The following is a 15,664-nucleotide window of genomic DNA, read 5'->3' as shown; positions in this document are numbered from 1 at the left end:
TAGTTTTTTTTTTATTATATAGCTTCATTTTTCTCAAAAAAAAAAAGAGAAATAATGATAAAGTAAGTAAAGAAGAATTTGGGGAAAATTAGAGAGGGTAGGGTTTATAAGTTTTGGACAAAAACCATATGGGCAGTCCACACTAATTCAAGCATATGATCTGTGTATGATTTTTCAACAAAAATATGACTAGAAAAATCTTCAAGGACAAAATAGTTGTGTTTCTTATTTGTAAGAAAATAAAATGCTTCATACATTTACTATGATTGAAGACAATTTTCATATGACTTTGAAGACGAAAATATTTGCAAGTAATTAGTTTTATCTGGTGTCATTGTTTTAAATATGAGTCGGAAAGGTTCCGAACTCGAATATCTCATTTTCACTTCCTCCTCCCGTACCTTCTCCCGTATCACTCAAGTTTCGACCCGTCTCTCGTGACAAGTAATTAGTTGACTCATCGGTTGAACCAGGAACCCACCCAGCCACCTCCTTCCCGACTTTCTCAATTGGCCCGACACAACTCGAAGTCGAATTGCCAATAAAACCACATTCCGTCTCAGAATTCCATCCAAGTCCCAGCCCATCCTGACTACCAAACAAACGCATGATATACACCACAATCCCCACCGATTTCCACCTCTCAAAAACCCTAACAACGACCAATAGTTTACCTCTCACACACACTCCCATAGTAGGGTTCTGCTAAACCAACCGGCGGCACCGCCACCAGCATTCCCACGTCGGGGAACACTAGCAATGGACTTCGACGAGTACGATTATTTATTTGGAGAAAACCGTGGAAGAAACCAACGGTCCTCCGTCCAAAACGAAGGAGACTAAGGACTCCGCCGAGAAAGAGAGAGACAAGGAGAAAGGATATCGGAGAAAAGAGCGTGGCGACGAGGACGAAGGTGATATTGACGAGGACGAAAGAGATCGGAAAAATTCCTCCAGCAAAAGGTCCCGGGGAGATGACGAAAACGGCCGAGATAGAGACCGCGAGAGGGAACGAGATAGGGATAGGGAGAAGGAGAGGAGCTCGCTCCACCGGAGTCGAGATAGGGAGAGTGAGAGGAGTTCGAGGGACAGGGATAGAGACAAGGAGAAGAGGGAGAAAGAGAGAGATAGGGATAGGGAAAGAGATAGGGAGAGGAGAGACAGAGACAAGGAGAAGGAGAGGGAGAGGGATAGGGACAGGGACAAGGAGAAGGAGAAGGACAGGGAGAGGAGGGATAGGGAAAAGGAGAAGGAAAGAGATAGGGAAATGGAGAGGTCGAAGGAAATGGAGAGGTCAAGGAGGAGCCGAAGCAGGTCCAGGCTCGATCGTGAAAGGGAGAGAGAGTTGATCAGGGAACGAGAGCGCGAGCTCGAGATGAGGGAAAGCAGGTGATGCTCAGTTTTAACTTGTTTCTGCCGTTGCATTTTATAGATTTCTCTACACAGTTATGCTTACATACATTGATGGTGCTTTACTTGGCAAATAATTCTTGGTTAATTACGTTTAGAGTGCTTTCAGATGAGGCATTGCTTGCTAATGATTTGAGAATTTTTTTCCTCGTTGATGGTTAAGATTCTTTGCACTTGCACGGGGACTTTGATATCATTAGAATCACATGATGGGTAAGTGAATTTGTTTGCTTGGAGTGGTTTTTCGTGAACTGATATGGAAAATTGGAACATATGATTTATGAAGTTCGGTTTTTGATGGTTTAACTTCACTGACTTATGAAGGGCCTTTTCGATTAAAGGTTATTTGCCCTACCTATACTTATGGAGGTGGCTTATTTTAATTATGTGTGTTTTTGCATCACCAATCTTGGAGTTTCTCAATCAAATGGACTCCGAGTAATTGCAGCAAAAAAAATGTTAAGAGTTCATATGTAGACATACATATATAGCACACGTGTGTGTACACAATTGTTTCCAGTGTGGCTTGTTCTGTTATATGCATGTGTATCCAAATCTCTGCCAACAGATGAAATCACAGAAAGAATATGTAGAATGGCTAAGTGCAGAAAAAAGTCTGAGTTTATGCATGAAGAATATAACTTTCTAACTTGGGTTGAAATCGTAGATGCATCTTAATGGGCTAACATGCGGAAACTTCTTCACGGCTTGTCTGAAGAAAGTGGCTTTTCCACATATTGGTTTTGATAAGGTCTGTTGTGTTTCTCTTTTCCGGCCTTAAGATTTGGCTCACTCTTCAATCCTTCTAATGTTTTTTGCATACCTGGATTAAGCTTGATTTCTTACATCTAAGCTGAGATGTTGATCAATGATGTATTCAATTTTTAGGTTGGCAACGCATGTGGTGAGGCTGTATCAGTTTTCCAGCCTTTTGTTCACTGTGAAGACGAAAATGCCTTATCCCCATAATTCTTGTTCCCTCTTTGCAGTGAAACAGGGACCAGAATAGCAAATCCTCTGTTTGAATGACTTTTTTGATTCAAAATATCAGTGAACTCGAGTGTCCTAATGAACACAATCTTAATTGAAGTATAAATAATCAATGGTCTTAAATCATCCAGAATAGTGATTGGAGTGAACTTATGAAGGTTATTCCAGTCATTTTCCTTGCTGAAATCATAAGCCAGATTTTAGGTTTCTGGTTTACTTCTTGTTATCCCCCCTGTTTTTCTTTGATATTCCTTCTAATCTTAATTGTACTTAAGCTTAAAACTGTTTTTTAATTTGAGTCATCCATTGCTGTTGGGTAGAAGTGACTTGGTCTACATGAATAAGGGGGCTTTAGTTGACAATTAGCGAAAACATTTAGTTTCTAATCTGCTTGTTATTGAAGGTGGATTGCTAATGAAGTATAAAAATTTGCTAAGCATTGAAAAATGATGTGCTTGTTCTCACTCTCTTGCTGACCACTGGCTGAGGAACTTTATACAATCATAGTCTAGAATGTTTTATGTTTATACTTGTTAAATTTGAAGTTGGTATTCGTTTTTGGTATTTCTGTTATCAAAAAGTTTGATTTATGGAAAAGTAGGGTGCTGGCTTGGAATTTAAGGAGGTTGATTATCTCTGTGGTAGGGAGGAGAACATGATGTTGAGGTTGAGATAAGTTTTTCTACAAGAAAATACACCTATAAGGCTTTATATGTTAATATGTTCCTCTCATTGTAGGGTTTATACTTACTATTTTCTGAGTCATTTATGCAGGAGATTTAAAGAAAAGAAAGAAGCGGTGGAACCTGAGGCTGACCCAGAAAGGGATCAGAGAACAGTATTTGCTTACCAGGTGGATGGCTTAACTTCCCAGATTTTTATAGATCAAGTGTTACAGGAATTACTTGCCTGTTCGAAGTTGCTTCTTTTTTGTAGAGGAGAGGCTTAGGATTAGACAATATTGTTTGCTGATGTATACATATTTTGATTGCAGATGCCCTTGAAGGCAACTGAGAGGGATGTTTACGAGTTTTTCTCAAAAGCAGGAAAGGTTGGTGTTCTTCTGTCTATTGTTTGGATGGATATCATCATTTTATGTATTTATGTGGTGTATTATAACTCCAACCTTTGCTGTATTTCTTTAAGAATAAATGATTCTCAATTTCTGTTTATGCTAATATTCGTACACTGTTATGCATATACATAAGGGAAAAATCTCACGGTCTGAGTGCGCTGAATTGCAAAAGATTCATGGTCTCATTGCATGGAATACATGGTATTAGTTGCACGTTTTGCTTGTTGCTACTGATTACTAACTGATTTTTGATTATAACATAATAATTCTTGTGCTTGTTTGAGTAGATATGTTTTGTATGCATATGAATTCAATTTGTGAAGAATGACAAGTTATAAGATCCATTTCTTTGCTCTTTAACTTTTATTTTTCTTTTGTGGATCAAATTATTTGGCATTTCTTCTCAGTTTTGCTATTTTTAATTTCCAGGTGAGGGATGTACGTCTTATCATGGATCGAAATTCGAGGAGATCAAAAGGAGTTGGGTATGTGCTCCTTATGTATCTTTCTCCTTTTCTGGTTGCTCTCTATTTCTACCTTTTTTTAATATTATAAAATTGTAGTGCTGTCAAGTCTTACTTTTGGATAATGTTCCAAAAGGAGTTCAAGCTAAATTCATGGATTTGTTAGAAGGCCTTCAAATGTAGTTAGCTGGTCTCTTTTGACGCATCTTTGAGATACGTTGGTATTCCCATGATTTTGAGCTTGATTCACTTTGGGGCTTTTTTTTTTTTGATATTCTTGGTTAGTTATTACTTAATACTATTAATCTCTTAGTTCTGAGCCTTTTAAGTTGGGATTCATCTTCCACAGCGATTTCTTTTACAACCATTGGTTTTCCAACTTTTTTCTTGACTTCTGTGTCTTGCAGTCTTGATATTGATTCCCTTGATACTGCAGGTACATTGAGTTCTTTGATTCCATGTCTGTGCCGATGGCAATTGCTCTATCTGGGCATCTACTTCATGGACAGCCTGTTATGGTTAAACCATCAGAGGCAGAAAAGAACCTTGTTCCATCAAATGCTTCCAGTAATTCAAGCGTTGTGGGCCCGTATGGTGCAACAGATAGGAAACTCTATGTTGGAAATTTACATTTCAACATGACTGAATTTCAGCTTAAACAGGTAAGCTTTGCAAATTATGTTTTACCATAGTAAGCAGTTGGATGAAAGCAAACTTCATACCATTGTTCAATTAGTGTAGGAGATGAAAGTTGTAGGAGTTGGGGAAATTGCTCCTTTTAGAAGTTATCAGTCTACAAGGCACTTTTTCCCCTCCATAATCATCGATCACCTCTGGTCTTTGGAGGTAGATGGGTTTTTAACTCTTGCATCTTTTTTTAAGTTGAACGTGTTGGCATATCAACAGATTCACTAATTCTTTGAGGTCTGCGAGTTTAGGTGAAGCAAAATAAATTTTAGCTTTAGGTAATTCAAAGGTAAATATCCTTGCCACTTCCTTTATGTATCAGAAATTGGCCATGGGATGATCTCTCCTTTTATCTGACTTGGTCTTTTTAAAGCTTTTTGTCACTGGCCTATTGGACTTTAATCTTTTACGCAATGGTCATTAGCTTGTAGTCCAGCTTTTATTGCACCTCCTGTTTAGCAGTGTTTTGTGGTATCTGGCTTCATTTGCTAAATCTGGTAACTATTTATTTGCAGATTTTTGAAGCATTTGGGCCCGTTGAACTTGTACAGCTGCCTACTGATCCTGAGACTGGACACTGCAAAGGTTTTGGCTTTGTTCAAGTCGGTATTGGTTAAGATTTTGATGTCTTGATTCTCTAGCTAATTATACCAGTTCAATGAATCCTTAATTCTGACGATGTTGATGACATGATTATTATTTTTAGTTTGCTCAACTAGAACATGCAAAGGCTGCGCAAGTTCTAAATGGGAAATTGGAGATTGCTGGTCGAACTATTAAGGTGCGCTTATGAAATTCAAGCTTCATTAGATGGTTAATATATTGTACTTCATTTTTTATAATTTTTATTGATGCAGTGTCTAATTCTAATGTTTTTGAGTGCAGGTTTCATCTGTTACGGATCATGTTGGAGTGCAAGATTCAGGGCAGAAAACTGCCGATTTTGATGATGATGATGGGGGTGGATTGGTTAGTTGATTTTGTGAAACTGCAGTTTTTTAAATGCCCTAATTTTGGATATAGTTAATTGATAATATATCTGTTTTTAAATTTTTTGCCAACCTAGTATTCCCGTAATAAATCAACATTTATTTGAATGTATGTTTTTGGAGAGACAGGACTGAGGGTACTTTATGTTATAATACAGTGGCTGATAGGTGGCAATAGCAGCATATCCTGGGATTATAGAATATTACTGTGGTGTTGATTATAGAATATTACTTTTATCTTATTGGGATTCTGGAACTTGTTTTCTTAATTAGTATTATCTTTTCATCACGTCTCTAGTAGGATGGACTACTTAGCAAATGCATTTGAGACATTGCTTGATGGAATTGATAATTAACGAATGTGTCGTTTGGTGCATTAACAGTGTAAATCACTAAATTGTTCAAATTCAACAGCAATATGATGCATGAATGTTGTCTAAGTGGGTTTTAGGTTTCAACTTGTGAAGTATGATCAATTTTCTTTTGGATTTTCAACGATTTCTATTCAAGATGTTAAATTATAATTTAAAATAGTCCTTGAAGGCAATTATTCTGAAAGCATCACTGTTCTGTTAAAAAACAGTTTAGCTTTAAGTTGAGAGATATTGCTTGTTGCATCACACACATTGAGCAAATTCTGAAGTAACAAATCAAATTGAGAATTTGACTGCTCTGAAATTTGTTGAATCTAGTATATTGATTCCTTTTAATTGCTAATATTAAACACTTATTTATGGGTTTAAACTTATTCAGGCTTTGAATGCTCAATCAAGAGCAATGCTAATGGCAAAACTGGATCGCAGTGGGATTGCGTCAAGGTTTGTCTGTAGTATTATGTCCTTTTTCTCTGGAAATTCACTTTTTTGCTGCGGAAGTTTGATATCTTTTGCCTATTCAGTGTTGCTGGTTCCCTTGGAGTACCTGCGCTTAATGGCGCAACTCCTGCACAACAATCCATAACCATGCCCATGGTTGCACCTACAGCAATGTCTGCTCCGGTACTTCCAGCACAAGTTTTAATGCCCCCAGAGCCCATTGGCAACCCAAGCGAGTGTTTACTTTTGAAGAATATGTTTGATCCTGCAACTGAGGTTTGTTAATTGTTTGATGATCTATGTACAAGTACACATACTTGCCATACGTGCATGGAATTCCTAATCAAAGATTTATGTGTTTGTCATTGCCTTTCCTTTTGCTTATTCTTGGAATTTTGTTTGCAGACGGATCCAGAATTTGATTTGGACATCAGGGATGATGTGCGTGAAGAATGTTCAAAGTATGGCCCGGTGAAGCATATCCTTGTGGACAAGTAAGAATCTTGACTCGAGTGTATGCTTGGTATTTGACTTCTGATGTATCCGCAACCAGAAATCATTTACTTGCTGAGATGAATACTAGTTGAAGATGGTTGGCATTTCAAAAGGAGGAGGCTCTCAGAAAGATTGTTTAAACTTGAAACAGGATTTTTAGCAGAGTCCTATTATTAATTTTAGCTTTATAGACTAAAGATTTTCATTTATCAGCAAAGCTCTAAAATTAACTGCCAAAGCAACATTTTCTATGATAGTAGCCAATTGTCAGGTGACAATTATCCTTGGTGCAATATGTCAAATATATGGAAAGAGAATAAAAAATGTGTTGGGTGTGATCTTGTCTTTTACTGTTAAGGTGGAAAGAAATTCAAGTAGGTAGGAGTGCAGCTATAAGGGGCATGGAAAAGGCAAAAAGAATTGAGGATACCTACCTTTTCCTGGCACAAGGGAGGTCAGCGAAGAAAAACAATTAAAATTTGAGAGTATAAACTTTTGAGCGACAGACATCCTATTGCATTGTATGTCTACTTGTTATGTTCCCGTGCTTTTACCATTCAGTCTATAAATCATAATAATGGTCCACTTCTCAAGAAATTATGAAGCTTAGCTGAAGATAATTAACAGATATTTAACTCCTGTCAGTTGAGAACCGGCCCCATGTACTCTCTTTTCCTTCGTATTTCCTATTTTTAGCAGCAAATTTGAGCTTTGTCAGTTGTTGCATTGTATTATTTATGCTTGATTTTGTCTTCCATTTTATGTCATTTACAGGAATAGTTCTGGTTATGTTTATTTGCGCTTTGAGAATGTGGAGGCTGCAGCACGTGCTCAACAAGCCATGCACAAGCGATGGTTTGCTCGCCGATTGATTTCAGCAATCTTCTTGGTAATATATTGGACCATAGTTTTTGCAAAATGGGAGGAGCACATTCACTATTTTTTTTCCTTAATATTTATTCATGTGCTCTCTCTCTCTCACTTTCACACACACACACACAGACATTCACATTATATGTATATGTGTATATGCATGCATGCATATTTGTGTGTGTGTGTGTATGTACATACATGTGTGTGCATGTATGTGCATATGTATATATAGACACACACACACACAGGCAAACAGAGAGATATAGACGTATGTGTGTGCGCGCGTGCGTGTACATTTGTTTGGTTCTGATACTACAATCAGTAATGCAATCGCAAAATGGCTCTTTTCTTTAGTTTGACCGACATGTTGTAGACAGAGGCCACCTGGGCGCCTGTCCCAACTGGTAGCTTAACTGATGAATTTAAAGCACTAGTTTCCTTCCACAGTTGAAATATGTGTGGAAGCATTCTTCAATTGAATAATAAACTAATTATGGTGATGTTGAACTCAACTGTCAATGTCAATGCTAAGTTACAACATTAGCTATGTTTGTGGAGAATAAAACCATATATGTGTAGCGAAGGTGAGCTTACAAGCACATGCAGACTAGTGTTCTTGCATTGCATTTCTCGTGCAAAAAGTAGAGCATTTGAACTTAAAAAACATGAAGCAACTTAAGTAGTTCATATTGGTCAAGTTTTTATCTAACAGAATGTGTCTGTGAACTTGGGGCACTTGTATAGATGGCCTCAAATTGTATGTTAGTGTGTATGGATCTTTAATTTCTTTGATTATTTTTACTGCAATTTTTTGTATCTCCAGTCTATGATGCTCCTTTGAGGTTTAGAAATTGTAATTCTTGTCTGATTATGATGTGAAAATATTGGGGGCAACGCAAGCTAGTCTGGAGGCAAATGCTTCATTTGAATGTGATTGAAGGTTGAGAATTTGGAGCATTATGACTACTGGTGATATATTTGTGTGTACATTGACCAATGCATATGTTTGGGTTGCTTAATTTTGACGAATATTTTATTTGTTTGCAGCAACCATATGAATATGATGCAAAATTTAAAGGGGCTGCTTGATACTGTTCCGCATGCTGGAATCAATGTGGATGGAGTACAACCTTAAAGTGGAGTTGCTGAGCGTGTTTGCTTATGGTTTCATTACGATGTGGATTACAATAACTCTACTTGCTTCACATGTATAATTTGGTTTTAGATTTGGTTATTGTTATGTGGTGGATGTGTATACAATTTGATCGATTATTTTCCCTTTGAAATGTAGTACCGAATATTTTTATTAGCATGATAGCAAATGTTGTTGGGATGGTTCGAAATTTTCTACATATTTAACTCTATACTCCTTCCCTTTCACCTTCCCCTTTCCGCCTTGCAATTTGGGTTGCAAATAAACCAAGTCAAGTCAAAGTTTTGGTCTAATTGAATCAAGTCTAATATCGAGCTCAAGTTTTGCACTGAAAGTTCCATCACAAATTCGAGCATAGTCAAGCTCGAACAAGCCTATTTGAGTTTAAAAAATTAAAAATAATTATTTTATCTTTTAAAAATGAATAAAATATTTATTTTTTTAATAAATAAAAATATTAGATATATATGTATAAAATTGGATGAGCTATTGAGTTTGAGTATCTTTATGCTCGCTCGAGTTCGATAGTTTGACTTGGTTGACTCGATTTTAGTATTAATTGAGTTTGAGTTGAATTTTAATCGAATTGTTCGAGTTTGGTAGTTTGACTTGGTCGACTCGAATTCAGTATTAATTGAGTTTGAGTTGAATTTTGATCGAACTGGCTTGGGAGCACTTGCGAATGAATTGATTCATTTGCAATCTTATTTGTTATGGATGGAATATAATTTGACCATTTAAAGAATCTTTTTCATTTTAGATCTAAATTATGTCCCTTTTTGATAGAGGTGGCAATTTGTTCCATGTTTCAATGGGCTATCCATGCTTAAAGGGATTTTAGGCGGGATGGATATTTTAATTTTGATGTTGGGTTTGAAATGGTACTAATCTCATTTATATCCATTAATTGGTGGGAATTTTTGGAAAATACTTGGGTAGCCATTGGGGCCCAAATATCTTACCAAATATTTATTCTATCAATTGTTGTATAGCTTTTAATGACTCAAGTGTACCATTTTTATTCTTCCACCTAGGTCCTTCAGTTTTTTCCTTGTAATTATGTTTAAAATCTCCATCTAGTTTCATGAACTCTTTTGTCCCTTGGAAATCAGTTTTTTTTTTTTTAATTCTTCCCCCTTTTTTCGTAAAAATTCTGTTGCCAGTCTTAATTTAGAGTGTATTTGAAAATTATCGAAAGAAATATCTTTGTTTTCAGATGGGGACTTAATGGTTGCTCAATCAGGTTGAAGAGGGCCTGAAGGAGGCTAGTGGGTGCTCTTTGAGACTTGTAAATGGTTTTGAACTCCTTTTTTAGTTGAATGCTGGTCAAAATAAATATTGGAAGTTATATGAAAGTCATCAATTTGTAATCTTATTAGAAAATATTTTGTTCAATTTTAATGATTTTACGATGGCTTATAGTCCCAAACACCATCTTCGTCCAGAAAGAAGAAGAAGGTGACAGGCAGGCTGGCCACTTCAAAAGCTACATCCATGATCAAAGCCCCCAAAAGGCCTCTATTGCAAAAACATGATGGTTTCACAACCACTCAGTGCCTCAAAACCAAATTTCTGAAAACCAAATTCCAGCTGTGTTGATTTTCTTGTTTTTTTTTTTTTTCCCTTTCCAAATTCTAGCCCAAGATGCATTTCACGACGTGTCAGTTAAACACACAAATGCATCTAGTGTTGGCTAGACACATTTTAAAAATTCATCGGACTTATATTCAGAAAGACCCCCAAATTTAATCTATTTGGACCATTATTCCAAGAGATAAAATCATGTCTAACCCTTTTTTTTATTATTGTTTTTTATTATAAAACCAAGCAACTTGAAAGAACAATTCTAATCTTTTTTCTTCCCTCCTCCCTCTCCCCCCAAAAACCCCTTTTTTTCCTAAATTAAACTTTTTTTCTTTTTTCTTTTTTTCTAACTTTCAAACTAAACTTCATAATTTGTAAGACAGGTGTTTGTGGGGTTAAAAAGTATAATATGATGATAAAATACTGTCCAAATTAACGCTATTTGAGCGATTTTTTTTAAAAGACCATTATTTCAAGAGACAAAACCATGCCTAACCCTTTTTTTTCTATTTTTTTTATTGTTAAAACTGAGCAACCCCAAAAAACAATTCTAATATTTTCTCTTCCTTTTTTTTTTTTTTCTTAACTTAAACCTTGTTTTTTCTAACTTCCAAACTAGGCATTAACGCAGCACAATTTGTAAGACAAGTGTTTGTAGGGTTAAAAAATACGAGACGATGATAAACTACTGTCCAAATTAACTCTATTTGGGTGATTTTTTTAAAAAGACCATTATTTTGAGCGATAAAACCATGCCTAACATTTTCTTTATTATTTTTTTTATTGTTAAAACTGAGCAATCCAAAAATAAAATAACAATTCTAATCTTTTCTCTTCCCTTTTTTTCCCCTAACTTGAACTTTTTTCTTCTAACTTATAAACTACACATTAACGCGGTACAATTTGTAATACAAGTGTTCGTAGAGTTATAAAGTACAAGATAATGAACTAAACTACTGTCCAATAAGGAAAATTTTTTATATTAAAAGAGAACTTTGAGCAAAGCCTTGAAAATTTCCCCAAATGAAAATGACACATGAGGAAGTCGAAATCGACCGTTACTCCAATCCTCAACCGATTTTCAAAGTTCTCCAGGGTCACTTCAATGAACTCTGGTGTAAGAGATGCAGTTAGCCAAGGCTACCCAGACAAAGCGCTTATTCTCTTCCGCCAAATGAAGCAAAACGGCTTAGAACCCAGCAAATTGACCTTCCCTTTCATAGCCAAAGCCTGTGCAAAACTCTCTAGCCTCAAGTGCTCCCAAATGGTGCACACCCATATGTTAAAATCTCCTTATTATTCAGATAAATATGTACAGTCGGGCTTGGTTAATATGTATGTAAAATGTGATCAGGTAGAAAATTTTGCTTACGCAGTGTTTGATAGAATGCATGCAAGGGAGATTGCTGCTTGGAATGCGATGCTCATGGGTTTCGTGCAAGCGTCGTGTTTTGATAGAGCTTTGTGTTTATTTAATGAGATGATGCTTGATGGGGTTAGACCGGATTCAGTTACGGCTATGGGGTTAGCACAGTTGGCTTCTGGTCTGAAGGATGTTAAATTATTGACTTCAGTTCACTGTCTGGGGATTAGAATTGGGGTAGAAGCTGATGTTTCAGTTGCTAACACTTGGATTGCTGCATATTCTAGATGCGGTGATTTATCCTTGTCTGAGATGGTTTTTAATGAAATTGATTTGGATGTTCTGACTGTTGTTTCTTGGAATTCAATGATTACTGGGTGTGGTAATGCAGGAGAAGGATTTATGGCTATGGGGTTGTACCATAATATGTTATATGATGGATTTAGGCCTGACTTGAGTACCATTCTTAACTTGCTTGGATCATTTGCCAAACCTAATGCTTTGTTCCTTGGGAAGTTGATCCACTGTCATGGAGTTCGATTAGGTTGTTGCTCAGATGTTTCTGTTCTTAATACCCTTGTTTGTATGTACTCCAGATGTGCAGACATAGATTCGGCAAGAAGTTTGTTTGACTCCATAGTGGACAGAACTCGTGTTTCTTGGACTGTCATGATCGGTAGTTATGCTGAGAAAGGGGATTTGGAGGACGCAATGGCCTTGTTCCATGACATGGAAGCAGCTGGCGAGCAACCTGACTTAGTTACGGTGATATATTTAATTTCAGCCTGTGGCCAAGTTGGAGTCCTCGATTATGGGAGATGGATAGACAGTTATGCCATCTCAAGAGGATTGAAGAGCGATATAAGGGTCTCGAATGCACTATTATACATGTACTCTAAGTGCGGAAGCGTAAGAGATGCTGAGGAACTCTTTTCTTCCATGAATGAGAGGACTATTGTTTCTTGGACTGCCATGATATCGGGTTATGCACTGAATGGACAATCTGGAAAAGCATTGGATTATTTTAATGTGATGTTGAAGTCAGGTTTAGAACCAAACCATATTACATTTCTTGCTGTTCTTCAGGCCTGTGTTCATGCAGGTCTGATGGAGAAAGGATGGGAATTATTTCATATGATGACTGAGCTATACAAGTTAAGTCCTGGTCTGGACCACCATGCTTGCATGGCTGATCTCCTTGGACGTCAGGGAAAACTGAAAGAAGCATTGGAGTATATTCAACGTATGCCTATTAAACCAGATGCCGGCATTTGGGCTGCTTTGCTTAGTGCTTGCAAGATTCACCGAAATGCAGATATTGGAGAGTATGCAGCTCATCATCTTTTTGAACTGGAACCCCAGGCTGCTGCTCCATATGTTGAAATGGCCAACATATATGCATCAACAGGAAGGTGGGATGGTGTTGCTTCCATTAGAACAAAAATGAAATGCAATCAAGTCAGGAAATATCCCGGGGAAAGCACTATTCAAGTGGATGGCAAGAGCTATACTTTCAGAGTGAATGACAAATTTCATCCCAAAGGCTGCCTAATATATGAAGTACTAAGTAGTTTGGGATTGTATTCCAAGAAACAGATAGATACGTTTAGGTCTGAGGAATTCTTTTGACAGTAGAATTGTTTTCTTTAGATTAGTGATTTAAGGTAGAGCTAAGAAGTTGAAGCTTCCCAGAACAGGGTGTCAAGGAAGTGATACAGTCTCTTTAAGCAATTACCTGATCAATTTCCAGCGGACCTGAAGAAGTACTCTTCGACCATGTCCTTAACTAAGTCCTAAAGACAAGCGACTACTACCCATCTGAGGGTCAAAGATCTTCTTGATTCTTTTCCAATAGGTCCCCTCCTCAAGTCAATAGCAGTTTCACTACGGAGCACAAACATCTTAACTCTGGAGATAATATCAGCTTTCAGGATCCCTTGTATAATCCCTCATTGGGGCAGAAACAATTCTGGGTACTCATTTCATGTATACATACGTCTTCTTCAACTGATGCAGATAAATGCAACAAAGTTGTGTACATTCATTGGTTTGGATCGTACACAATTTAGACCATAAGTTTGTTTTCAAAATCAATGTATCAATTAAATTTCATGACATACAGAAATTTTCTATGAATTCAGAAATATTCTTACTCATATTACCAAGTTACTATCAATATATATTTAAATTAAATGTCATCCGAATAGTTGGAAACAAAAAATGAAAAAAAAAAGTCCACAAAGTTTTGAGAACAAACTAAATCCTCACCCTTTTGTTTGAATTATCAAGGGCAATTTGATGATTATTTCAACGAGTTACTAGCCCCAACAAGTAGCATGAACTTCACATGAACGTTAATTCAAATTGGAATTAAATGACATGCATCCTACGATATCAATGTATATATTCTCAGTGTATTAAGATTAATCCAAATAAATATTAATAATCATAAAATTTTCTAAGTAATATAATTATCCCATTTTCTTTCCTTTCTCTTTCTCTTTTTTGCTCTTTCTGTCACACAATTGGAACAATCAAACGGTTTGCAACTCAACGTTGTTACCATGCTTATTACTTTGTTGTACGCTATCAAAAGTTATTGTTTTCAATCTTAAGTAAAGCATAATTAGATAAGATTGTTGCTAGCAAACAAGGCCACATCTAAACTTGAGTGTTGACATTTACACATGGTTGGCCTGTTTCTACCATATACTTTAACTAATTTTCGTCAATCAATCCTTGATTGAATGAAATTGCCTGGTTCTTTTCTCTTATATATCAATGCTGGTGAAGAAAATGAGACTTGTGTAAACTTTCCTTAAATTTGCAGACATTTGAACGTGTGTGAGAACATTTCTATTAGGGTAAATTACTTCACACCACCCTGTGGTTTTATTTATTCTTATATGATCCTCCTAACAATTCAAAACATTCATATAACTCTATATGATTTCATGTAAAGCATAAATTTAACAAAAGTAACCCCATAACGTCATTAATTGAAAAGCCAATATTATCCTTACTTAAACATTAAACATAACGAGAGGCTAACCACTTTGTATAAAATCATAGGAAGATTACTGTGAGATCTCTAGTTTGACTCTCATGCCTTTTCCTTCCCCGTAAGGCTTGGAGTCTCTCATTTTGAAAAAGAAAGGAAGAAAGAAAATTGTGTGGATATATGTAAAATAATATAGGGATTTATTGGAGACTATGATCTCAACCTACACGTTTCTGCTATATAAGGTTGTCCATCAATTACAGTAACCAAAGTTCGTGTCCATCCATTTTCAACTTCACATAAAATAATAGGGTAATAATATAAATATCTCGAAAAAATTGAGTTACGTGGTAATAAGCGAAATCACATATGATGTATAGTAATTTAGCCTTTCTATTACTTGCGAGCATATGCTTACAAACATGTGTATACACGTATCAGTTTGACAAATTACCTCGAAGAATTGAGAAATACGCACCTGATTGAAGATCTCAGCATCACCAGAGTTTCTTTCTAAGTTCTAACACAACTTTGTTGATCCCAGATGTTAAACGTCATAATGTAACATGTCACGATCCAAAATTTGGCATTTTCTTACCATAGTCGTGCAATCCTGGCCCTCCAGCAGAGGATAGTATTTTGCGGAACACAAGAAGTCAAAAGAAAATGCACTCTAGCCGTTAGATTGAAGACTGATGAGGCATTCAGCATTCTAAAGTCAGTGAAGCAATAGTTAATATGAAATGGACAGCACTAATTAAGGGT

General features: G+C 36.4%; 2 protein-coding genes across 2 annotated transcripts; both read left to right on the top strand.

Annotated features, from left to right (window-relative positions):
* Positions 1-577: 577 nt before the first annotated feature.
* On the top strand, positions 578-9,148 carry LOC113778830 (RNA-binding protein 39-like). The gene is given in 14 exon segments (XM_027324333.1): positions 578-783; positions 785-1,389; positions 3,175-3,253; positions 3,395-3,451; positions 3,905-3,960; positions 4,376-4,601; positions 5,142-5,228; positions 5,333-5,407; positions 5,512-5,595; positions 6,369-6,433; positions 6,514-6,706; positions 6,836-6,924; positions 7,700-7,814; positions 8,846-9,148. Coding segments are annotated over 14 exon segments (1,797 nt in total). The 5' UTR covers positions 578-759; the 3' UTR covers positions 8,888-9,148.
* Positions 9,149-11,633: 2,485 nt separating this feature from the next.
* On the top strand, positions 11,634-13,919 carry LOC113778590 (pentatricopeptide repeat-containing protein At4g19191, mitochondrial). Its single transcript, XM_027324040.1, has one exon. It carries the CDS (start codon positions 11,641-11,643, stop codon positions 13,525-13,527), a length of 1,887 nt encoding a protein of 628 aa, XP_027179841.1. The 5' UTR covers positions 11,634-11,640; the 3' UTR covers positions 13,528-13,919.
* Positions 13,920-15,664: the final 1,745 nt, after the last annotated feature.

The sequence above is a fragment of the Coffea eugenioides genome, chromosome 7, assembly GCF_003713205.1.
Source record: "Coffea eugenioides isolate CCC68of chromosome 7, Ceug_1.0, whole genome shotgun sequence".
Taxonomy (NCBI): Eukaryota; Viridiplantae; Streptophyta; class Magnoliopsida; order Gentianales; family Rubiaceae; genus Coffea; species Coffea eugenioides.
This window is presented reverse-complemented; position numbering and strand designations above follow the sequence as displayed.